Source organism: Aphelocoma coerulescens, chromosome 9 (assembly GCF_041296385.1).
Source record: "Aphelocoma coerulescens isolate FSJ_1873_10779 chromosome 9, UR_Acoe_1.0, whole genome shotgun sequence".
Lineage (NCBI taxonomy): Eukaryota > Metazoa > Chordata > Aves > Passeriformes > Corvidae > Aphelocoma > Aphelocoma coerulescens.
The window spans coordinates 10966873-10993468 of NC_091023.1; the positions used below are offsets into that span (position 1 = coordinate 10966873).

Below are 26596 nucleotides of genomic sequence, written 5' to 3' on the forward strand. Positions count from 1 at the left end.
GACTTAATTTTGCTGTTAAAATACAAAACCTGATTCATTTCATCTGCCGGGGAAGTACTAGCAAGTTATTTATTGCATTTCTCCTTAGGTGATGGCAGCTTCCCTTAGTTGAAGACTGTTTTATTCCTTCCTTGTCTCCCAATTTTTCATCAAAAGGGGAAAAACACAAAGGGGGGTTGTAAAGCCCCTGCAAATCCAAGAGACAAATGGCTGAATGGCCTTGTCCTGCAGTGTGCAGCTTTCAAGTATATCTGAAACCCAAACTCTACTGGGTGTGCTTAGTGACAGTGACACTTTCAGCTCCTCCATAGGGATGTTGATAATTGGTCAGTTATTTCCAATGACCAATACCAACAAGCCCCCACACAAACTAACTTCACCCCTGCTGAACTGGAATACACCATTCAGCTGCAATTTTGTTGAGAATTGAATCAGTGAACTCAAAAACCACAAAGGGCTTTAAGCTTATGACACTGTCACTTGATTCTAATGGCATCCACCCAGCTGGATGAACATCAAAACAACAGAAATGGATCAATTGTAACACACCTTCCGTATGCTGAGTTCAGCCGTGTTACACCCTGGAAGTCTTGCTCCAAATACCAGGCTCCAGGCAACATCCTTTGCCAAAAAATGAATCATAAAAGAAGCTTTTAGGCTTCAGAACAAATCCACTGCATTGTGCATGCTAAGTGTACTAAGCAATTATAGCTGTATGACTTGTACATAAATGAAAACTATGATTTATGTTCCCATGATCTTGTGGTTGGTGTATTCTGAGAGGTGTCAGCCTTAACTGTACAGTGTTGCAGTCCTAAGTCTGTAAAGGCTTTTGAATTGCTGTGTTTATTCTTTCTGTGCTGTCAGGTGCAGATAGCTTCCAGCCAAAGCCCTCCTAGAGCTGCTGCTGTTAGAACATTTAAATGTGATATAAAATAGCTGCAGTCCTGTGGCTGCTATTGTACATTAGCCATAGAATATTTCTCATACAGCTACTACTGCAAATAAGCCCGGGCACTTGTTGAATAGCATTTTAGCTTTCTGGAATTTCTAGCATTATTCAAAGATTATGCAATACAAAATACATATTACATGTAAAAGCAGCAGATGAAATTTAGAATACTGTATGGATAAAAAGCAAATATGCCACAGGAAAAGTAGAGACTAAAATACTATTGTTAATTTTTGTTTTTAAATTTACAAAAGAATTTCTACAGTTTTGCTTCCATGACTTCATTTATACCCCCAAAATAAAGTAATAATTTTACTTGTAAGCATCTGCATTTACATTTCCATGTTACTGAAATTTTGCTGCTCCCTAACTTTAAACTGAAAACTCCATTATTTTTTTTTACACTCTCTTTGTATCAAGGAGAAAATTTATAATCTGGGTTGAAACTCCCTGAAAAAATAGATATTCCCCAAATAGTGTCCATATATGGAATGTGCTGGAAATATGTACAAGGCATGTCCTATGTGAGAGGGATTTTATCTACCATTGTGGCCACACAGCTGATGTACAAAAGTGAGGAGAGAGAGATTGCATATGGCACATTCTCCTAGACTGATAGCACCAGCAAAGGGATATGAACATCCAAGGAGAAAGAGCTACCCCTACTCTCAGAAGAGGTGACTGATGCATGTGGGAGTTGACTTTGTATAGGAATCTGTTCTACAGATAAAAAATCATATCTCAGGTTCTGTTGCATTTGGATCTTTCCCAATTCTTAATATTCCTGAGATGCAATCAAGCAAGGTTCATTAAATATATAATTAACTACCACACATATAAATTTAAAAACCCAACCCCTTGATTAAACTTGTTTGTATTGTCTCTGTATCCAATGCATTTCAGCGTACTAGGTGTTCATGATACTCCTTCTCTTGAAGTATCTTGATTTACCTAAAAATCTAAGCTTCACAATGATTATTTTTTCTAGCTCTCAAAATTAACCCAGACAAATACTGGAAAACAAATGATGAAGAACATCTCAACAGCCTTCACACCTAAGCTACTTGCATTGATGTTTCGACAACCAACTCATGTTTTTGCGTACCAGCTGTAGCAATGAAATTTAACAGGAAGGTTGTTGCCATGTTTCTTTCAGTGAACCCTACTTCCAGTTACCAGAAATTATGATCTTGAGCCCCTTTTTCAGTGAAAACAATGGCTATTCTAGCTGGGTCTGAAGATGTGCATGTTCTTTCTATCTGTTTGGTTTATAGGGTTTTATTCTCCTTGGCATCTTTAATGCTGGAGATGGATGGAATGGCTCACGGCCTTTAGAGATGATTCAGCGTGCCTAGGCTAGCATTGGCTGTCTCTGTGTCACAGGACATGAGAGGACACATGCAGGTAGTTGTAATAAGATATCAGATTTTCTGTTAGATAACACTTGGTTAAGAGATGTGCTCATGATAAGAAGGAGGGAGAGAGAAACAAACAAGCAAGCCAGCTTCTGGAAATGGGAGCAGGGCGGCCCATCACTTGGGTTTCCTGGTGAGAAAGCCTGAGTGACAAGGATCCACTTAATAGATAGCTACAAGATAAGGCAACTCAGGAAACATGAAACATTGAAATAGTGCAGCTGGGGATCCATGGTTAGTACACTAGGCATGTACCAAAGTGTTTAAAAGAAAGAACAAAATATTTTTAATTTCTTAGTCAAATGTTAGGTACAGTGATTCAAACTGTAACTGTCTTCTCTCCTGGCCACATGCCCACAAGCCAAGGCAAAACATTTATGTGTAGGCAGAGATGTTATGTGTAGGATGGTCTAGTACAACAAGTACTTGACTATTCCTATATCTTTTGGATAATAACATGTAATCAAAACATATATTGTTTTTGAAGGAACATGACTTGCAAGGGTATAAACTCTGTACCATGAATTCATTTACACAAATACAGAGGTGCCAGCAGATAGCATCATTAGGTGCCAAGGGCAGAAAAATATTACAAATCTGGAAGGAGCTACAGACTCAGACCTGTGGGGGAGCAGACAGCTATGCACTAACTGATCAAGGCATTTGATTAGAGTTTGCCAGTGGAAATGGGTTTGAGCAAATGGTCCAATTTGCAGTGAAATTGTCAATTAAACAGTGTCAAGATTAAACTAGTAGTTTAATATCCTTGCAGCATCATTGGTCAGGCACAAAGCCAGTGATAACTCTATAAACATACAAAGTAGGCAAATGGAAAATTGAGAATGATAGATTTAATATGGCAGATAAATCAGAGCTGTAGAGTGATCAGTATATAGAGTGACTTCAGTTGTTCACTCATGTATAAATTGTATCTCATGTATGAATAAGCATTGTTATACAGCTGTATTTAGGGAAACCTAATCAAAGTGCTCATGTAAAAGTTTGTTGTGCGTATCTGAAAAATAATGTTTTAGCTATATGTCCTACTACAGTGATATCTTTTTTTCAAATGTACATTTAATAGAGCTGGTTCAAAAAGATGATTGATTGTTCCTGTGATCATCTGAATGTTTCATGTTGTTTTGACTAGGAATAAATGGTCAAAATGTGTTTCAGAGATGATGCAAATCTCAGATACATGAGATATCTGCAAATCTCACAGACTTGCTCACTCTATAGCATTCCCAAATCAGTATCAGAGTAGGCAAAAATGTTTAATGAATTTCAAAGTGGGTAATGCTGTATTATTGCTAATTACAATTAATGGTTGATATACATACATCTTGTTTTGCACATTCATATGAAGTACATCAAAATGATGGTAAAGAAACCTAGAAGACAATGTAATAGGACTACTACACTTAATGAAGGCATATAGAATCATAGAATGGTTTGGGTTGGAAGGGCTGTTAAAGATCATCCAGCTTCAACCCTCCCGATATGGGCAGGGACACCTTCCACTAGACCAGGTTGCTCAAAGACCCATCCAACCCCAACAAACCTGGCCTTGAAACAGATATGGAAAAAAGAACTACTTAAGTGAAATGCTTAATAAATTTCTGAATTTTAGATATTAAATATAAAACCACAAACTAGTTATTTTGGCTTTTCTTTTTTCATTAAAAACAATGGTGAGATGAACACACTTCTACTTCAGTCAAGCTGTTTTCTAAAACAAAGTGGCTTTCGCTACTTACATTTTCCAGTTCTATTGTAGACTTACTAGAAATCCTCTTATTTGTCAGGAGTTTTTGCTGCCTCTTGACTCGTGGTTTGACCTAATTTTGCATTATGTATATGTAGAAGAGCTCCTCTTTTTTCCTCTCTGGGTGCATCTGGAAAACTCACTGACCGCAGAACACTTGCGTTATTACCCGATACCGTCAGCTTCACCGTCTCAATGGGAGGATGCAGAGCTCACCCTGAAGGTCTTCAGCTCCATATGGGCCATGGAAAGAAAGATTAAAGGCATTTCTGAGTTCTTCTCAGTAGCAGTAAGATAAATATATCTCATTGGGGTTTCTGCACTGAGGATTTTTTTGTCAGACCAACTCATAAACTTGGCAAGGTTAAGAGGAAAGACTCTCATAAGAAGTGGACAGCAAGGAAAAATTTGTTTCAGCTAAGTGAAAATTTGACTGAAGCAAGTAAGAACATATGGAATTTCCTGACTGTATGGGATATGCAAGCAGTTTGTCAGAGATGGAAAATGGAAGAGAAGAGCAAGGAAGAGAACTACTGTTCCTTTCTGCTACTTGTTATTATCTCACTGTAGATGAACAGCACACACAAGTATTAGTGTGAACAGAAATTTGTGGGTGACACACTTTCTTGGCAAATTCCAACTAGTAATTTTTTTTTAATTTTAGATTTTTAAATTAATGCAAACAGTCATGCAAAGAGGAAAAACAATCTTTGGGAAAGAGAACATTTTGTTCTACAATGCACTGTCACTTCTTTCTCCTAGAATAGCTCTTACCTAGCAAAGGGCAAACTCCCAGGAGATCATGTCCCTTAAAAAAGTAATAGTGTTAACATTTTTCATGGCTGTGGTGTCATGATTAGCATTGGAAATAACAGAGCAGAAGTGAGAAAGAGCTCTAGCAATGCACTCAGAAGTGTATGTATACACTGAGTCTGGGCAAGAGGAAGCAGAATATGCCAGAATTATACAACCTTGCAGAAAAAAATCATGAAAACCCATTTAATTCACCAAGCAGAAACAAGGAACTATCAGAGAACTGTTCTTCTGCATTCTACAGACCTGACAATTATGAGAAAGGACAGGACACAAAAACTCCCCTTAGTAAAAATTCGCTGCACCCACTACTGGCATAACAGAAATAGGAAGTGGCTTTCTACATCTTTCCCTCAACTCAGACTGCTCTTGGGCTGGCCTTTCTGATTGAGTTCAGCATACCACAGGCTGACCTACTTCAGAACAAGTGGGTCATGATACAACTTTAAACCAGGAAGCTTAAACCCCACTCTTCTCTGCAAGCGTGTTTGAGTCAGAAACAGTTGCTTGTTCTTATCCTTTGGATGGTACCTTGGTTCAAGAGAGGATTTTTCAGAACCTGCGTTGGCTGGAAGAACCCCAGGTTCTCCAAAGGAACTTCTTCATTGTAACTGGACTGATTTTGCTTCACATTGTCTGACAAGAGTTCCCTTCAGCACTGTAGATAAATGTACATTGCAGCCTTTCAAAGCCTTCTGAATATAGACAGATGAGTTTTATAGTATCTTCACTTTCTGCCACTCCTGGAAGCTGCTGACATAAGCAAAAATGCACAGGGAGCAACTGATATATAAATTATCTTTCCAGGCTGATATCATCAATACTTTTGATCTCTGTACATAAAAGCTGATTATCTCATCCTGGATGTCTCAGCATTTAATTTTTGTTTCCAGTGTAGATATTTTTGAACTCCCTACAGTGTGCGTTCTTTGAAGCTGGCCTTTCATGACTCACAGGCTGTGTGCACTCTTTAGACACTAAAAAAATATCAGGGCAACAATTTTGCCCAAGTAGTCTGAAAATTTTCCTTCTAAAAGTATACATTAGTTGCTCCTTTTCATGAACTTGAAGAAAAGCTGCATTTCTTCTTAACAGTTAAGGTTTAATGGCATGGACAGGAGCTCAGTCTGCTGTATCGTCAGAATCCCTCTTAACCAGTCTTCAAGTGGCAACGGAATAGCAAGTCCTTCCATTCACTCTCTCACCACAGTTTTCCCCTTTTCTGCCTAAAGCCTTCTCAGGTAATCCTACCTGTGCTGCAGCTCTGGTTCTGTTTCATCAGAAGGACATACCGTTTGTCACTGTATATGTTTTTTGCACCCAGGCCTGTCCTGGGTAGCACTGTGGGAAAAGCTTTGTCTCAACACAGCGTTAACTCCTTGTCCCCACTCAGGGTCAGAAATTTTTTCTAGTGACTGTATAGGAATGGAGCAAACAAGGCCATCACACCAGTGCCTCTCTGGGTTGGCCTGGAGAGCAGGCACAGGGTTTAGAGGGATTGACTTCTGCCATGACTCCATTGCTCCCTAATCTTATGCTTACAGAAGCAAGGAAAGGTGAGAGCTGAGGCCCATTTGATTTATCATCTTCCACTGTCATTACTACATGTTAATCCCAGGTAATGACAAATTGTGAGGTGTCCGTGTTCAGATGAAGATTTGAAGCAAAAAGTGAGGGGAAAATGTGCTGAACAACAGGTACTGGCATCATGGAGCTTTGCAGTCTTTCCACTTCCCTTGCCCCTGTTTTGATTGTTTTGTTTAAATGTGACTAAAACAGTTAAATGCAGTACTTCCAGTTGGTGTTAAGTAATACTGAAGGTACCAAAAAGGCTGCATGATTCTGTGTTTATGACGAACAAATTAAGTTTCGAGGTAGGAAGCAGTATCCGTGCCATGGTTCTTTGTTCATGTCATTTAAGTTAAAAGAACAGAAAAATATTTATATTCTGAATTTATCATCTGGGTGGATACATATTATGATAAACAAATACAAAAAGTTGTTAAGAAACTGGAGACTACCAAGATTTGGGGTTGTTCAAAAAGTTATTTTTGAATAGGGTTGGTCCAAGTAAGTCAATTCAGTTGGAAAGCTGTTCGGATTGTTTTCAATAAAAATATTTCTTATCTGCCTCAAGACTTTCCACATACAAACAAGACAAAAGACTTAAAACAAACACATGGGAATGAAAAACTCAGAGACCACTTTGTCCCTCAGCCGTGTCTTCAAGTAAGTCTGGAACTGGCCATTGTATTTTATTTCCTGGCTTTCAAAAAACCAAAGGACTGTCTTCAAAGTGAAGCTGTAGGGAGCTATATGGGTGTTTTTGGAAAAGTCACATATTGTTAAACATTGAGTGGGAATGTCTTATATTGATCCATTGTCAACAATGTGGGCTATGAGATCGGCCAAATGAAAATGTGTTTACAGCTTCCCCCTCTTGATGCTCTACAGCCATTTCAGCATAAACTTCACTGAAATTTTTAGCGCTATTAATGCATTCTCTTTTAGCGATCCCATGTTGGTTATCTCTTTTCAATTACTTTTTTTTTCTCTTTTTGATGAAATGCACATCCAAAGAAAGGCAGTGAAACTGGTGCAGGATCTGGAGGACAAGTCTGTGAGGAGGAGTTGAGGGAGGTGGGGGTGTTTAGTTTGGGGAAAAGGAGAAGGGGGGAACCTTATCACTTCCACAGCTCCCTGAAAGGAGGGTGTAGCAAGGCGGGGGTCGGTCTCTTCTCCCGGGTAATAAGTGACAGGATAAGAGGAAATGGTCTCAAGCTGTGCCAGGGGAGGTTTCGATTGGATGTTAAGAACTGCTCAGGGAATTGGTAGAATCACCATTCCTGGTACTGTTCTAAAGGCGTGTGGACCCTGGGGACATGGTTTAGTGGTGAACAGGGTGGTGCTGGGTTAATGGTTGGTCTCCATCATAAGGCCTTTTCCAGCCTAGATTCTGTGATTCTAAACCATATTTTCATACATGTTTCAGGCCTGAGTATCTCTTTAAAAAAATTAAACTGATTTTTTTTTCCTTTAAATTTAATTATCTTTGCCCTCTTTCCTTAACCATCCACTTTCCATATAGCTTTCACACATTTTCTATGCCGTGTGGCTCTTCAGCACTCCAAATTTTATAAACTTTTTTAGTGCACTCCTTTCTAGATCCGCTTCTTTTCTTTCTGTGGCGCAATCCAGAAGTCCTCGCAGCTTTGTACGGACGATGTAGTGCCAGCACAGGGGCGGTAACACTGACCCCGGGGATAGCTCGGCTGCACAGCCACGGGGACGCTCCCAGCTCACCGCCAGGGCGGGCCCGACGCCCTCAGCCCCGCGGCCGGAACTGAGCATGCGCGGCCGGGCCGTTGCCGTGGCCGCGGGCGGACGCGCGGGGCCGAGCGGCGGCGATGGGGCTGAGGCGGCTCCTGCTGCGCTACTTCCCGCCGGGTGCGGAGCGGGGCGGCCGGGGGGCTCCCGGCGCTGGGGCCGGCTGTGCCGGGGCTGGGGCCGCGGCCGCGCGCGGGGGGCCTGCGGGTGTGGGGCGTGCGGCGGGGGCCCTGCGGGACGGCGCGGGGAGTGCGAGAACCGCCCGTCATGGCGGGTGCCCTCACACCGGCAGGGGCTGGGCACGGCCGGGCGGGTCTAGCGCGCTCCTGCAGCCGGCTGGAGCGGAGGTGCCGCTGTTTTGTCCCGGTGCCTGGGTAAGAGGCTGCAGCTGGAAGCAGCTCAACGCCCACCGGGGCTTTAATTTGGGACTTACTGCAAAGTCAAGGCAGTCTTACATCACAGTAAGGAGTTTAAAAGTCAACAATAACCGTAGCTGACACTAAAATAATGTATTTGTGTTTTTAAATGGCTGTTTAGCAAAAAAAGTTGCCACTCTCTACAGCTACCTGAAAGGAGGTTGGAGCCAGGTGACGGTCGGTCTCCCATGCAACCAGTGAGTGGATAAGAGTACATAGTCTTTAGCTGTGCCAGGGGAGGTTTAGATTGGATTTTAGGAAGAAATTCTTCACAGAAGCGGTGATCAGACATTGGAAAGGGCTGCCCAGGGAGGTGGTGGAACCACCGTCCCTGCCGGTGTTTAAGGAAGGACTGGGTGTGGCACTCTGTGCCAGGGTCTGGTTGACAAGGTGGCGTTGGGGCAGAGCCATGCTTTGAAAAGCAGTGCTGCCAGACTGTCATGGTTTGTTCTGTACTCAGGTGACTCAATGAAATTTCAGAAGTGAAACAAGCTGGAGATGTGCAGCTCAGGAAGTGTATTGGAAAAACAGATCTTCCTTTCAAAATAAATACTTTTCCTATGAACTTCGTAAAATGCAGAATGACACAGAAGTTAATCTAAATTATCTTTTCCCACAGAAAATCAAGGAGCAGCTGAGCCCTTTATCAGTTGTTTCAAAACAGGAAGCCATGTCGTTAAACATTTTAATACTCCAGCTCAGTGAAAGTTGCAGAGGTTCTGGAGCAAACCTGGAAGTGTAAAGTGCATTAGGATTTTTGAGGCATTACTGCACTCAAGCTTTTGCAAACAATGTATCAGGTTTTGTAAAATGTATTTTCCAGGCTTCTTGGAACACCAAACTACAGGAAGTATCTTCAACAGCTTCTTTGAAATTAATGGTGATGAAATGATGCAAAAAGTTGTTGGAAAAAAGTGTTTGTTTATTTCCAGAATAGCAATCAGCTCAGAAATAATGTTGTTTAATATCTTTTTTCATATAAGTACATCAGAGTTGTTCATCACCATGCTTACTTACAGCAAGAACAGCCAACCTCCTTGCAGCTTCAAGAACTGGAAATAGATCTCCTGAAGTCAGTGGAGCTATAAAAATGGAAGTGGTGCTGTCTACAGTGCATGTTATAAAATTGCAGGGGTCTAATTATGACCTGTTTATTGTTTGTTTTTAAAGGAATTATTTTGGAATATGTAGAAGGTGGTGAATCAAAGACCAGATCAATAGATCTACTTGATCTTAGACCTGAGTAAGTATGATATTATTTCAGATAACAGCACTCTCTACCTTTTTATAGCATGTTCATGTACGACTCTATTTGAGTGTTTTAGATATAATTGAGGTCAATTGTTATGTAGAGCCTACCTGCTCTACTCAGCCAGCTCTGGTAGGAAGAGCTTCAGAAAAATAACAAAGTGCCACCATTAAATAAAGTTGCCAAAATTCGTGGAGTTTATTACACAGAAAGATATGAAGTAATATGATTGTCTTAGTATCAACATTGATATGGAATAGGCCTTGCATGTAAGCCAGAGTCATTGGACAGTGTAAACTGCATATGCCAGATGAAAAATCCCAATTTAAAATTTAATAATTTTTGTCTACCTGGAACCATCCAGTATAGTGCTGTGGATAAAATGTATCAAGTCTCTTTGTGAAATAAATAAGTTGTCTGGTGTTACTGAACAAGAGTATAAACACTGAGAGGACACTAATTTATGGGATGTAGTGGCTCTCATTTAGAAGACTGATGGACAAAATCCCCTTTAGACTTGAATAATTCCCATACTAGAAGAAATGCTTTCTTGCTAAACTGATTTTAAGAGTGTATTGGTGATTTGACTGCTGTGTATTGTCAACCCTGAGTTTCTCACAGAAGGCCAGAAATTAGTAGTTATCTGATGCTGATGCCTTAAGAGGCCTCCTAGAAACAGAGACTAGACAGGAGTAAAGGAATAAAAGTAGGTATTTATTTGAAAGGCCTTCAAAGGTACCCCTGGGGAGCCAGAGGCTACTCCCAAGATGGACCCCAAGATGGATGACAGGTCACGAGTTCTTCACACTTTTATAGGTTTGGTTCATTTGCATATCAGGGTTAATTCTCCAATTAAAGATTCAGTTTAATGATGTAATTTCCCCTCCACTTGCCCCCCTAAGAGGCTTTTGGTTTACACTTTTTGGGCTTAGGACGGTCTGGGTGTCCTTGAAGAGCAGGCCTGGAGAGGTTTTGTTATGTCTACCTAGCATGAGAGAGCAGAAATTAACAGGCTACAAGAAACTTCAGTTACACACTAAGCAGTACAGAATTTGAAAAATACAGAAGTTAAAACCTAAGGCATCAATGCCATGGAAAGATGATACAGTTCCACAGACCAGCTGTGACCCACTCCCTGGGGGTCCAGGGGCATCAGTAGACTGGACCAGGTTGTGGTAGTTACTGTTACAACTAAGAGTTGTAGAAACAGCCATAGATTTCTGAAGCAACAGACTGAGATAAATTTAATTTAAATTTGCGTATATAATTTGTCTTGTTACTACTTCATGGGCAATTTGTTTGGAATTTATGAAATTCCAATTTAATTCAGATATTTATACTTACAGTTTGGGACACACATCTCCCATGTCTGATCCTCTGTGGAAATAATTTGAAAAGATAAATTTCTTGCCAAGCTACAATTTTTAAAAGTTGAAGTTTACTGTACAACTTCAGTAAGAGAGGGAAGGAAGTATAAAAACCTAGAAAGATTTATCCGTATTTCTTTAGGCCTATACAGAATGAGATAAATGCATAACATTTAATTGCTTACTTCAGTTTCTCTGCAAGTAAATAATATTCTTGGGTTTGTATTCATAATTATTACCAGAGGATGGAATGTGGTGGGTTTGTATTTGGGGTATTTTTTGAATTTGCTTTCATTCTTTTTTTATAATTAGCACAGATGTCCCAGCCTTAGTAGAAGAAATTCAGAAAGGAGAACCTCTCATCACAGCTTCCTGCTTGGAACATGTCGTACATCTAGTACAAAGATTGCAGGACAAGCTAGGGGAAAAACAGAATCACAAATTCTCTCTTTTTAAGGTCAGAGGCATCTTTCAAGTAATTTAGGGCATTTTGGGGGGTTTAAGTTGTGGTACTGTGAGTATGTTTTTACTGCTGTGTATTGTGCCTGAGGGCAAAATTGGGACTCTCTGACTGATTTCTTGGCACTTCTCAATCCTGTCGGCACTTCCAGAGCAACTGAGTCTGGCTTAGTTGTTTCTGCCTGGAATTCCCCCCAAAAGGCTGAAGTATAACTGTCCCTAGACATTGTTTACACAGGCTTATGCACTAGGGTGTGTTTTGGATGGAGAAAATCAATCTTTTATTTGTGGGCCAGCGACACCCATGGTTACATTAAAACAAAACCTGTAAATAGACCCCAATTAAATTAGCTGTTGGGAAAGGACCAAAAGATTTTCATACCATTGTCTACTTCTTCATTTTGTGAAGATTATGGGATTTATGATATTATTTTATGGGGTTTTATGCTACATGCAGTTGTCATTCCTAATCCTGGTTTTCATTACTTTCTGTCATTACTATTATCTTTGAATATTGATAAATTGATCTTAAACTTACAGACAGCACTTGAAATATTATTTCAAAAAAATAGGATTTTTAAGAACAATGCTCAGAGAGAGCTTTCAGAGCTCCAAATCCAGGATTCAGTCTGTCAGAAGAGAAAAGGTTTAATTGTATTTAATTGTGGAAATGAAACTTTATTCCAGAGAGTGCAAGCTGCAATCTGACATAGTTAAATGTTGTGTCTTTATTTGGTCAGCAGATGGCAATGTGTAGCTGTTAAAGAATGTTGGTCAGTGCTGTGGTGTTTACTGTTGCCTTAAATTAAGAGTGAAAAAGAAGTTGTTTTCGGTTGGTTTGTTCAGCTAAAAACCCTTACATGTTGCTAGGTATAACTTTGGTTCTTTTGACCAACAATACTCATCTGGGTGAATTCTGCAAAGATATGTGTATTTAACCTTGAAACCAGAGCTATGTAATAAGGCATCTTAAATTGAAAAAGTTTCTCTTCTGAGTTATGCTTTCAACTGAGATAATGCCTTGTTCTTCAAAAGCTTTTAAAATTGTTTGTTCACAGAGATTGACAGATCTTCAAATTCTTGTTCAAACTTGAGTGTAAATAATGTATTTGTTCATTGTTGGGTTTGTAGTTTGTAGTGCTGTGTTTGAGCTTCTGTATTTGGAAATAATAGACGCAGGCAAATCCAATCAGTACTGGCTTATTTCCTTCACTCAAGAGTGGTTAGAAGGGTGTGAAAAGAACTTGTTTGATGTTTCATTTTCATTTAAGGCTTCTAAATGAAACATGAGTACCAGGTCCTTCTGAGATACTAAAAAAATACAAGAGATGGGTGGGAGTGAGATTTTTTTTCTTTTCCCTGAAAAAAATGTTCCATGTGTGCATTGTTTGGAAATCAATGTTTTTTTTCCTGTTGCACTGGAGTATAATCTGAAACAAGTGTATAAACTCATCTTTTTGTCGTTTCCAGTAACTGGGGTGATGGTGGTATGTTAGGCACCCTGCAGAGAAACAAGCTTTTATAGCAATTTCTCAGGTTTTAAACTATTACATGGCATGAGATGCTGTAGTGATTTGCAGATTTTTATCTTAGGTACAGCTGTAGCAGATTTTGCAGAACTGAGGTATATTTTTTCTAATATTGCCTTAGGGTTTGATTATTGTATCATTTGCAGAAGCAATTCTTGCTGGCTCAGAGTTCTATGGATGAAGCAACTGCAGCATTGGGCATTGGAAGAACAGAATTAGTCTCATAATCTGGAATTACACAAAAACCCATCTCGTTTTCCTCCCTTTTTTTGTGATTTCAAAATACCTTTGAGTTGTTCAGAGCTGCCTGCATGTAGTCCTAAAAATCTTATGGGTCAGATTTCCATAAATTTCCATAATATTGATTCTCATGTGCAGATGGATATTGTGGCTCTTTTTAAAAAACACAATATTTTTGTCATTTCCACATCTTAATTGCTCATTCCCACTTCTGTAGCTAAAAGTACAACTTGTGTTGCTTTCTCTAGAGAACAGAAATTGTTGTTTCTGTAACATAAAATACATTTTCTCTTTCTCCCTCTCAGTCCTTCACTTGACAATTGTTACTTCCATTTTGATGAGTCCCTACTCTTCTCAGTAGAGGATCTATGAGCCTCTCTCATTTTCCTTTTGGAGACAGGCGGCTGGGAAAACTTGAGATAAGAAAAAGGAGTTGAAGCTCTGGTAATATGTCAGTGATTAAATCTCATTGTTCATAAATAGTTTCTTCTTTATTCTTCTTCTTCATTCATTCATACAGAAAAGACCTAGTGAACCACTGGGGTATATTTAACATCCCTTTACTTCACTGTCAGCAATTGCTGAGATTTCCCAGTTCATGATTTTATTATGCTTTAGACTTGAGGAGAGGGCAGCTTGTAATAGGTGCAAATTGTTGAAGTGCAAACCATGTTTTACAGCAGAGAGTTTATTCAAACACTAACCAGATTTGGTTTTGGTCTCCTTTTTAAACTATCATGGCATGGTGATTTCACTGGCAGTATCTGAATCTATTTTCACCTCTGTTTAATAAACCTTAGTATGTATTATTATGGCTATGGGATCATTCACATCCTATATTATGTCTGATTTATGACCTTAGAAACAATGTTAGAAAACAGTGCCCTCCATAACCTACACAATATGTGCAGACATTAAATTTGAAATTCCTTCCTGGAATTTTGTCTTGCTGAGTATCTTTGTTATGGTTTTCAACACCTTGTCATGACCTCATAGGACAGAGCTGAAGCTTGTATCTCTTCTTCCTGTTTTGTATAACAAAGTCACATGCCAGCTGGAAGCATCCCATACCCTAACATTCTCAAATACTCAATTTAACTGGATTTCTTCGTTCACTGGATAAGGCTTAATATTAGTTGGGATTTCCCTCATCAGTGATCTCAGCAGGTGTGGTCTCCTCATTTGTTTTGCCCATTCAGCTCTGGTCTAGGGTTACTTTGCTGGTCTTGGAGAAGGTGAAGAAAATGCAAATATGGGGAAAAAGAGTTCATTAATGTAAAGTATAAAATTGAAATCAAGACTATATAACATCTTCTGTGATAACCTGATGATTAATGTGGGATTTCTTCTCCTCTTACAGGAGGAGGAGAAAAAATTAATTTGTTGAATATTTTGAGCAATTTGGTTTATTTTGTTAGCATCAAATGTTTTTGCTCTCACTGCCCTCCCTTCTATTTTAGGTGCTTAGAACACACATATTGCCTCTGACTAATGTAGCATTTAACAAATCTGGTTCCCGGTAAGTTGCTTTCAAAGTCAAAGTACATAATCATTAATTGAAGTTTTGTACTTGGAAATTAAATGGTACGGAAACTTCAGTGCTCTTATCTTTGCTGCAAAAAGAATTCAGCTCTGCTGCTTCTAAGCAACTTCAGGCATAATTGGGGATTATATTTCAGGCCTCTGTGGGAAAACCAATGGGAGATGCAAAAAAGTAGCAGGTGAGATTCAATTTATGTAATTTTTTTCTTCCACAGCCATAGTCTGTTGACGATTACCATATTACAGAAAGAAGCACCTTTATGGCAATAAGCTAAATATTGCTAAAAGCTAAATGAGGCTTTGACAAACTCATTTGGGAGTTTCATTGTAGTGAAAGTGTAGCTTTCATGTTAATTGATTTCACTGTGGACATATGTCTTATCATTTTTTCCTTCATGTCTTGAAAGCAGCTGCATGCTTTCTAGTTGAAATACATTAAAGATTAGAAAAAATGTGTTTTTATGAATAATATGTTAAAAAGAAGGAAGGAAAGGAACCTCTATATTCATTAATCTGTATTTTTGAAAGAAAGAGGAGATTTAGGGTTTGAGACAATGCTAACTGAAATCTCTGGAAATAAATCATTTGGCTGTGCATTGGGACCAGTAAGATATTTGCTGTATTCAGAAATTAATTTATCTTTGCTTTAGCTTTATCACTGGAAGCTATGATAGAACCTGCAAACTATGGGATACAGCGTCGGGAGAAGAGCTACGGTCACTGGAGGGACACAGAAATGTTGTCTATGCCATAGCTTTCAACAACCCCTACGGGTAAATAAATTTCCTCTGAAATTCTTGATAATTGCTAATAATGTTATTTTGAAAATACTCTGACATAGAATAGACTATTTCAAATTGAAAGAGTTCACCTTCTGAATTTGTAGAGTTCAGCTATAGCTAATCACTGTGGGATGACACTGTCATTATTTGCAAGAGAGATCCATTCAAACATGTCTTCTGCTATCATTTTTTAAAATATAACTTAGAAATTCTAACCACAAATTTAATTAGGTATTCAGTCTTGAAAAAAATATGAGTCAGTTGAATATATTGAAACACAGTTTATTTCAGTAATATCTACATGACCAGATTGTGTTTTGAACATTCTCTTCTGCCTCCATGTAGTTGTATGTGATGTGTGATATAAGTATTTATGGCAATCTGTGTTGCTTCAGTTAAGGAGAAAGAAGTGGATTTCTCCATTTTTCATTACACATTCAATATTATTTAGGACATGATCTAGAAATGTCACAGCTTTTGAGTAATTTTTGTAAAATCCACAAGGTGCTGCTGTGTGAACATCAGATATTAATTTTTGCACCTTTTGTTTTCTGCAGTAACTGCTCTAAGTTGAAATTGCCACCTGTTAGGTGAAGGGAATTACATGTTAGCTACTGTAGTTTCATTTTCATTTGCTTCCTGAGGAAGCTGTCATGTGTGAGAAAACCATTTTTTTTTCTATAAAGTAAGATAAACTAACTCCTATTTTTCTATTGAATCACATTACTGTCAGATGTCCTATTAATCAGTTGAACAAAACACAATTAACATCAGGAAATAAATGTTAAAAGATTTGTTCTTGCACTATTTGAAATTTCATCTTTCTTCTATATGAAAAGGAAAACTTGAACCCTGCTGTGTCAGTGTCTTATGTTCTGATATTAGTCTTTACTTTAGAAAAACATCTAATGAAGTTCATTTATATAGCTTGGTGAAACTAATGACAAAAAATCTGTGCAAAGATCAATAACTAGACTGTAACATAAAAGTGGAGAAGCAACATACAGCAAGACAAAACCTGATGAGAACCTTGAACTACTTTAACATTAAAAATTTGATAAAAAAAGAACTTTTTTCTGATATCTTTAGGTTTCAATACAGTGCCCCTTGGTACATTTTCTGGATACTTCACTTTAGTCTTGCTCTAACTGCAGATGGTCACAACACTTCCACTGACTTCAGGGAAGTAGAGTTCAACTTTTGAAATTTGGGTGAACTGCATTTATAATTGTTGACAAACAGATGTTATCTGATGAAATTATATAACTTCCTAATACATCTGTAAGTGCAGCACATCATCATCCCTAAAGCAGGTCAGTCATCAGTTATGAACACTCCTGTGCTAACAGATAGGCACAGTAGCTTCTCTTAGAAGCTCATTGTGTCTGCTAATTTTTTGCCTTGCTTTAACCTGTGTTTGTGAAATCTTGCTGCAGGATCTCGTAGTGCGGCAGCAAGCACCGAAGTGCATGGGAGCTTCTAAGGCTGGGTGTTGTTTCTGTGGATTCTGCTGTCTCTGGAGTCAGAGGGTTTTTCTAAAGAAAAATGATAGGATTTTTTTTTTTCTCTATTTAGTGACAAAATTGCCACTGGATCTTTTGATAAAACCTGCAAACTGTGGAGTACAGAAACAGGAAAATGTTATCATACCTTCAGAGGACATAGTGCAGAAATAGTGAGTAGTTATGGATGCTTCTTATTCCTTTATGTTTCCTCACACCATCGTTGATGACTGTGAGTTCGAACTCCCTGTGAGCTCCCACTGTAAAGCACGGTTATTGTGGTACATCTGTTCATACATCCAGATCTTGTTAACATTTCTGCACTGCAAGGGAAGATAGTCTGACAGTTCTTGAGACAGAATAAACCCTCATACACAGTTTGAAATTATATTTTTATTTTTACTTTGTTCCAATTCCCCTTGTTTACTAAATGTTAAAATATTGAACAATACTATAGCAATTGGAATTTTCAGTTTATTGTACATACTTTTGGCTTGATTACATATCACATGTTTTTCTAGCTATCTTGCATTGCCTCTCATATTTGCAGAACTAAATACACAAGAACATCATTACTTGTGTTGTTGTCTTTCACACAGAGATCTGTATTTCATGTACAGAACCGATTGGAGCTGTAGAAGAACGGATTTCTGAAATGTAAAGTGTGTTAACTGGGAATATGTGGGCTGCTGAAATGTCACAGATCTATGAAATTAGAACAGTTTAAGCTTAAAAATGCTTGTATTCCTCTCCAATGCACTAGGACCCCTGTCAGCAACAGCAAGTACCTTGATGCACAAATTTCAATTTAAAAGATCGAGGCAAAGGCACTAAAACTCTGAATTTCAATGATGAGTGCGTTTTTGGGGATTTTTTTTTTTAATAGCTATACAATCAATGTTCAATAAACTATTGCTGAAAATCATTTCTGAAAAAAAAATTGGAATTTACTTGTAGATTGAGAGGCCTTAACTAGAGCAGGAAAATTTGGTGGTTTACCATATTGGAACTGGGGTTTGTTTCAGTGTGTTTTTGATTCTCTGGATGATCTGAAAGAGTTACCCCTTACAATGGACAACGTGTTTGCTTATTGAGAAAGGCTGCAGTGATTTTGCTTCCACAAATCAGTCAGGTAAATGTTTAAAGGCCTCTCAATTTTTTCTGACTTCTGTAGGGGTTAGATTAGACCCAGAATGTTATGAGTTGTGCTAGCAAATAATTAGTAGAAGATAATTGCCATCAGAAAAGGATGTGTTTCTCTGAATCAGACCTGTTTCTGAAAGGCCGTTATTGCGTCTCATACACTGCTGGCAAGGACATGCCCATAGTTCATCAGTATGAAAACACTGACCTTCTGTTTTCCTTTTTTTATGGCACCTCCTATTCTTTATTTGCAGAGCAATCATACTGAATAATTACAGAGAATGGGAGGATGACTACGTGATTTTTTAATGTGAAAAATGAATTAAAGCAGTCGTTGAGCTTTTATTCTTGCTTTTTCTTAAACACAATGTTGTGGCGATGCCCTTGGCAAATTACAGAGATAATGGCACCGGATAGCGTGAGAGTGCACACAGTCTGTTTGTGGGTACACAGAACTGTTCGGATGATGTTTACCCAATCTCATCAAGTAAGAGAGGAAATCTACCAAATGATAGTGCTAGGGAGGACTGTCAGACTGAGGAGTAATTGGAGGATTTCAAAGAGAATTTTGAAATAAAGAAAACAAAGCATGTGCTTGCAAAGACTCCACTTGAGATGAGTACTTATCCAGAGTTATGTGGTAAGGATTTGTTGCTGTTCTAGTGAGCTGTTGGAAGAACTCTGCAAGTTTTCTGTATGCCATAAAATATTATCAGACCTTTGCTTTATTTAAAAATATTAATCCTGACCCTTGTTTTGTTTTTTTAGAACATATATATAAACAGACTCCTTTAAACTTTCTCTATCCAATGTTTCTTGCTATAGGTATGTTTATCATTTAATCCTCAAAGCACACTGTTGGCAACTGGAAGCATGGATACCACTGCTAAATTGTGGGATCTAGAGAAAGGAGAAGAAGTAGCCACTTTAAGTGTATGTTTGCATTCCTCATGTTTTTAAAGGTGTTCCTTGCTATCTTCGTTTTCCACCAGGGATAAATAACACCGTAACCATTACAACTGTCTGCAAACCTTGCAGTTTCTTTTACCAGGTGGTCCCATAGTGACTGCAGTTACAAAACAGAGTAAGAAAACTTGAAGGGAATGAGAAACTGTGGTATTTTATGAGTCCTATTTATCAAAAGACAGATTTTCTCATTGCAGTGACATTACTGCTATAGATTAGAATGCCTTCCATCACTTGTTAAAACCTGCTGCTCTACTGTCAGTTGTGACCTCCTCTGTATGGTTCTTCCTGTAAACATGAGCAGAGGACAGACATCCAGGAATCTCTAGATTGTCATCTCTCTTTGCTCTGCATGGCTTTCTGGCATTCCCCAGGGTCAGATTGGCCTCTGCTGTTTCAGTGCATTTGTCTCACATAAATCCTAACTAATATGTAGTGAATAAGCTTCCTGCCTAAGTGGTGTGCCTGAGTTTTTGCAGTTGTTGGGATATTGACTATGCCACAGTCAGGTAGATCTTTCTGTCAAAATTGTGATGTGCTGGACAAGACAGTAAATAAAATAGTGATGAGTTATGGAAGGATTATACTGCTGAAAAAAGACTACATATTAAACTCTATTAATGGAAAAGTCATAATTCATATTCTCATACTCCTTTCTAAAAATTCTCTCAGGGACACTCAGCAGAAATTATTGCTCTGTCTTTCAATACCACTGGAGACAGGATCATCACTGGCTCCTTTGACCATACAGTAGCAGTATGGGATGTTGGCACTGGCAGGTACCAAAGCACTAATAAATATAATTTTACTTTGCATGATTTCAGGACAAATTAAATAGAAAATGTTGAGCTACACATTACAGAGCTTGTATTTCATTTAGAGTATATGTCCCTTCATTTTGTAATTGGTTGCTCCTGTTCTGTTTGTTCTTTTGAAAAGGAATGCTGCTCATGAAATGCTTTTTTATGTGTTCTTTGTTTTAAATATCTATCTTACGAGCACTAAAGAGGCAGAAAGAATGGACAGATCCTGTGCTTGTTCCTGGTGAATTCTCCAAACAGGAAAATATTTTATCAACATGGAAACTCATGACTTGCAAAGTGTCTACAATTTCTAGGCTGTTTAAGTAGAAAGAAAGTATATGTTATGTTATAGAAAATTAGTCTGGTTATGGTGTATTTTTCCTTCTCACAATCCTTTGTAAGTATAAATTTAAAAATGTGTCTCCTCCAACTGTAGACAACAAAATCTCTTGATTAAGATGCCAAAAAAAAATGATGTAGAAGCTAAATATGAACTTGTGTAATACTGACAAATCCACTTGTTTCTTCAGTGGGAAACTCAGTGTAAGTAAAATAATAAAATTATCACCCTGATTACTGACAAAGTAATTTATGAAGATAACCATTCTATTTTGTTTACAGGGGTCATGCCTTTTTTCTTTTTGTGAGAGCAAGGGGAGTATCTCTGAAATTTAATAAAAGGGATGTGTGTGTATAGAAATATCTTGGTGTAATAGACAGTATATATCAAAATGAGACTAATTGTGTGATCTATAAGTACTGTACACATAGTACATCATTTAAGGCTTGATCCTATGATTTTTGAGCTTATTCAACACCAACATTTAGTCAGCACGTTGACCTTTGGATTCAACTTCATTCAGCCTGATGTTCTTGCAAGTATTTTTGTTTGAAAGCAACTTTTTCCAGCTTAATGTCTGAGCCTACAGTGAAATCAAGGTCTGGGGATTTTAAAGTTACATTCTTTATTCTATGAAATCAATGTGGGCTTCACATCAGGGCCAATACCAGGAAGTGGAATATGAAGGAGAAGATTCTCATTTAAACACTAGCAGCTCTGGTGAGTAACTAGTGGGCAATAGAATTATTCCAAGGCCAGCAGTTGGCTTTCAGATGCCACTTGGACATGAATACATTTAGGAATAATGAAAAGTTGCAGTCAGAAAGGACATGAGCAAATCATAATTTGCTGTAGACAGGTTCAGGTAGATTTGCAAAAATTTTCTAGGTGAGGTTTTGTGTGCTTGTTTTTGACCATGTGAATTAAATGAGATGTACAGCTTTCCAAATTCGGGTTTCTTCTAATTTTGCTGGCTGGCCCTAGTGAGCATATGTGTTCCTGAGTTTTATTCTGGATAGGTACCTTGAACTGCTCTGAAGGAAGCTGATGAAGGGACAAGAAATCAGAACAAGGTTCAAGATTTTCTTCATGTAATACTACGATTAAAAAAAACGGGTGGAGGGGGAAACATGCTTTTGTAATACAGGTCTGTATTTCCATGGCAGATATAGTCAGTTGTAGTTCAGTCTGCAGAGCTGCCTTTGGCAAATCAACAGCCTGTACCTGTACCTGTGGTCAGGACTGCTGAACACCAGGGTGCTGAGAGAGAAGCAGTTCCTCATTTGCAATTATGGTCAAATACTAGAGCATCCATATATCAAATTTCACTTGGCAACTGAAGGCTAAGGAAATACTGTCATGACTAAAGCTGATTGTTTTTAATAAATAACTTAAATGGAAATTTTTAATAGCACTTCATAAACCTCTCTTCTGTGTTCTTTCTGTGTATCTGATAATGGTTTCTGTGAGATGTTCTCCACATTGCTTTATATTCTGTTTATTGATCAAATTTTTATGTCAAAGCTTGAGGCCCACACTGCCTTTTTTAAAATTGGAAGTTTAAGCTTTCGACTTTTAAATTAAAACTTTTTTCTAGGTATTACTAGGTATTTATAGTAACAACAGCCTTGATGGCCAAATAATATGTTTATAAAATTAGGTTTTCTTCTGTTATCTGCTTGTTGATTTTTGGTTTTACTGTAAAAAACTCTACACAATTACAACATTGTAGGCATCACAGTGTTAGACAGTAAAAGGAGTAATGTAAAATGCTATGAATGTAATGAAGTTTCTCTTACCAGAAACAAACAGAAAATTCAAATGCTCAGGAAATTTTCTTTGCTGTTCATTTAGCACATATATTAATTTAGCTACCCTTATATATCTTGTGCAATGAGTAAGAACATTTCAGTCACTTAAGATCTTTAGTTGTTTTTCCAGTCATTAGTTTATCTGTTATTTACAGTGTGCTTCTATTAATGATGCAGTGATGCTAGCATAGTGATAATAACGCAATTTGCTAATCCTTTACTACATGTATATCTCAATTAATCTTTTTTAGGCTTTGTTGCCTTATGGGCCATTAATTCTTGGAAGCAGTATTGGCTAATTGTAACCTCTCTATTCAGATAAAGCTGAAGAATTTAATGGGACTTGTATTGCCAGTCTTGTGCAGCAAGAAGTTCAGGATTAATGAGGATTAGAAATCATATTTCAGTTGGGCTGTCATTTGCCTGTTATTTGGGAACATGCTCGCATTAAGTACCTGATTAATTTCCATCTGATCTTCAGTGGATTTTATAAAAGGTTTAGATTATATGGAGTTTTAAAGATGTACAGTTCATTCAAGTAGGAGAATGGAAGAGTAATGTGGAAAAACGTGCTGTGTATGCTTAGCATGTAGATGAATACAAGGAATCTGTGTCTGCTACTGAAAATCATCACATTTCACTGGAAATACATTCACTAAAATATTTTTGAAAGAGAAGGGAGGAATTTTCCATTATATTCCTTACTGCCTCTTTTTGCCAAAGATAGAAAATGGAATTGATGTAGTACTAGAATCCTAAATGAGCTGCAGCACTCCATTTAATTGTTTTAATGGTGAAAACTTGACACCTTAACTGTACCATTTTCTAAACTTATAATTTATATGTGTATATAAAAATTCACACTATAAATGTAAATTATTATTTTAAATTTCTTTTTGATAGGTTGTTACATACTTTAATAGGCCACCGAGGAGAGGTTAGCAGTGCCCAGTTTAACTGGGACTGTTCTCTCATTGTCACTGGATCAATGGACAAAACATGCATGGTAAGCTGGTTGAGTAGGTAGTGAATACAGCTACTTGTCATATAAAATGTATCTTTTTAAAATTGAGGAGCATTATTTTAAAGTAGTATATAATGAATTAGAGAATTTACAACTAAATGTAAAATCTATATTCTTACTCGTTTCAGTGAAGTCTAGTTAAGTCTTAAGCAATACACTGAACTAAAAAACGTATAGGACTTCATTAAACTAAAGAGTGACTCATTGATTTATATTCAGCTTTCATGTTATTACATGTCAGATATCAGAAAGGGCCTCTACAAGTTGCTTTTTCAATCAACTAGCTATCTATAAAGTCTGTTAATCAAAAGAAGCAATTCAATGCCCCCTGTTGATCTGTGCAGCTGTGGAATGCTGTGACTGGGACACACATAGCGACGCTGGCAGGGCACAGGAAGGAGGTGTTGGATGTGTGCTTTGATTATGCCGGGCAGCGCATTGCAACTGCCTCTGCTGATGGTGAGTGAAGGGCCTGGCACTGCTAGGAGCATTGCAACTGCAGCATGAAACACCTTTGTCCTTTCCCTTTGGCTCTGCTTTGAATGTAGCTTGATGAAAGAGGAGTACTTAATTCAATCGTTGCATTACAGAAATTGGGCATTAAACTTGAAAAATTTTCTCCAGTGAAAAAGTTCTTTTCATACTGTAATCAACTCAACATGTCTTTCCGTTTTAACATCAAAGTTGGAAGGAAATATTTCACTTGTGGCTGGAAATACATTTTAAATGTGTAGGTAAATAGCTGTTGAGGGGTTTTATTTGGTAGCTCAGATTTAGGCTTAAATGAAAAAGTAGTTGGAACTTTACTGGTGGATTTGCTAGCAGGCTTTCTTAATGCACAAGAGAATACACAATAAAGAGATAGTGAAAGGAGCAATTTTGTTATTGGTATGCAGAAATTTTACATGTTTATTATTTGTCCAGGAATCACAAAAAATAGTATTTTATATTCACCTGCTCAGTTATTTATATTATACAGCATAATGACAATACCATTTTAGTTCTAGATACACAGTTCCAGAAACGGGATACCAGGCTGGATGGGGAGGACTATTTGGGTCTATTTTCCTGTACTTGCTGTATTAAGACAAAAGACAATGTAAAAAGTTTCCTGAAATTTAATCAATACCTTATTAAATATGAGGAATAGATTGTTAAAATTAATATCTGAAATATAATGAAAGCTTTCTGCATATATTGTACATGCACTCTGAAATTACAGGCTTCAGTAGTCTGTGTTCTACATGGACCTTTGTATTCACATTTTAGATATTTTCCAGGAGAAACCATTTCTGGTCAGAAAGGAAGTCAATCTTTTCCAAGCAGATTACAGATCTTGTTAACATACTTTACCCTTGGAGGGAACTCTGTGATGACTGCCTTCTATTTCTCTTGAAATTAAACCCGAGGATGAGTTCCTTCTGACCTTATTGAAATGTTCTTACTGAAATGCATGCTTAAGCATAACAATCACATATGGCTCCTACTGCAACAGGGTCAGCAAGAGTCTATAATGCAGAAACAAAACAGTGCATTGCAAAGCTAGAAGGGCATGAAGATGAAATTTCAAAGGTAAGTTGTGTGTGGTTTGCACCTTTTTTTATTTGACTATGTGTGAAATCCAATCCACCAGTTATTCCATGACACATGAATATTGTTAAAGGATGTGGTGGTATAATAATTAATATTTAGGATTGATAGGTCTGGCTAAGAAGTTATCTTTACTAAGAGAACACTCCTTTTAAAAGCTATCAGACAACTATTGTTTACCAATTCCCCACTTCTGAGCTAAGACAATACTGGGTGTGTTACTCCTTTAGGTTCCAAGAGCCACTGCTCTGTATTGTCATGTCATTTACCATTTGACTTCTTAGAATAGTGGCAGCTACTTAAGTCCATCCCTCCAAAGGGCTGGACACCTGGCTTTGTTGCCATTGAAATGACTGGTTTGCCTAAGCTCTTTCCTTTTCCTGAAGTAGTTTATCAGTTGGGTCTGCAAACCCTCTTGGTAGAGAAGGGGGAACAGAGAGGGAGATGCTCTCTGAGTGTTCTATCAATGTGGTCTTTGTTAATAGAGCTTCTGTCTGACCTGCCCTAAACTGTGCCTGTGTTATCCTGCCATTGTAGTCCCATGTTCTCTGACAGAATAAGCACCAGGTTTTTACTCGTTGACATCTTAAGGCTGTTGCCTCTAAGGCTTTTACCATCACCCTTATCCCTTGCTTCTACCAGATGTGCTCCTCTTTACTCTTTTTCATTTCTCTGCACACCTGGTTTATGGAATGGAACAGAAAAACTAATTTTCTGTGGAAAAATACATGGAGTCTTATTTTCAAAAGTCCATAAGGGCTTTGGAGGTATACAGCCTGTTTCAAGGATCACTTGGTCATGAGGAATGTGCTCATGTGCTTTGCTGGAAGTCTTACTTGGCTCAATTTTGAATACCAAGGTTCTGTTCCAAATACACTTAGTTGCTTCTACCATTGTACGTATTTTCAAACTTTGTTATTTGTTGCTTGCAGCTTTTCATTATTCTTTCAAATAAGTAGTTCTCCCTAGCTTCCAAGCTAGTGTGTTAAGTCTGTGCTGCTTTTTGATGTATTTTGAAGTTGAAATATTAGTATTTTGAATCTAGGATGGTTCTTAATGAACAAAACTTAAATGGTTTCATTCTATTGATTTGTCTATTGTAATCATTTTGTTGAGAGAATATTAAGTTCAGAAGGATTGGTCTTTCCTCAGTTGCTAAAATCACTGCAGTATTTCACACTGAGGACAGTCTGAACCCCTGCTGCCAAGAGGGTGGGTTAGAGACAGCTTCCATCAGGGGCCTTAGTGCCAGCATGATTTCTGTGCTGAAGAGAGAATCTGCTCCTCTGGGAGCATGTGGAAAGGGCCATGTATTTCTGCAGGTATTCTGTGGAGATGTGACCACTTGGGAAGGTTACTACTTGGAAACTGGATTTCTGGGTAAAAGACATTTTGCCCTCAGGGACTAAGCAATTTTGCATTCTATAATAAACTGGTATTTTCTGGTTAGTGCTGGAAAAATGTACCTGATTATCTGGAAATCCATGCAGTTTTGGCAGTGAATGTTTATCAAATATAAAGACTTACTATAAAGTTAATTGTTTCTAGTGCAAATTCTGGT

The 26596-nt window shown here is 38.0% G+C and overlaps 1 protein-coding gene across 4 annotated transcripts in view; it reads left to right on the plus strand.

Annotated features, from left to right (window-relative positions):
- The first annotated feature begins 8309 nt into the window (after window positions 1-8309).
- The window catches only part of DAW1 (dynein assembly factor with WD repeats 1), a 156790-nt gene continuing 138503 nt past the window's right edge, over window positions 8310-26596 (plus strand). For 2 of the 4 annotated variants that reach the window (XR_011152855.1, XR_011152856.1), the window contains exons 1-12: window positions 8310-8392; window positions 9859-9931; window positions 11617-11761; window positions 14993-15051; window positions 15212-15253; window positions 15725-15847; window positions 17432-17531; window positions 19327-19434; window positions 20140-20246; window positions 23325-23427; window positions 23790-23904; window positions 24941-25017. Coding sequence is in view for 2 of the 4 variants with exons in the window: in XM_069024833.1 (XP_068880934.1) it covers window positions 8353-8392; window positions 9859-9931; window positions 11617-11761; window positions 14993-15051; window positions 15725-15847; window positions 17432-17531; window positions 19327-19434; window positions 20140-20246; window positions 23325-23427; window positions 23790-23904; window positions 24941-25017 (1050 nt within the window). In the remaining 2 variants the exon portion in view is untranslated. The remainder of the gene's footprint in view (window positions 8393-9858; window positions 9932-11616; window positions 11762-14992; window positions 15052-15211; window positions 15254-15724; window positions 15848-17431; window positions 17532-19326; window positions 19435-20139; window positions 20247-23324; window positions 23428-23789; window positions 23905-24940; window positions 25018-26596) is intronic. The other 2 variants (XM_069024833.1, XM_069024834.1) reach the window with 2 other exon arrangements.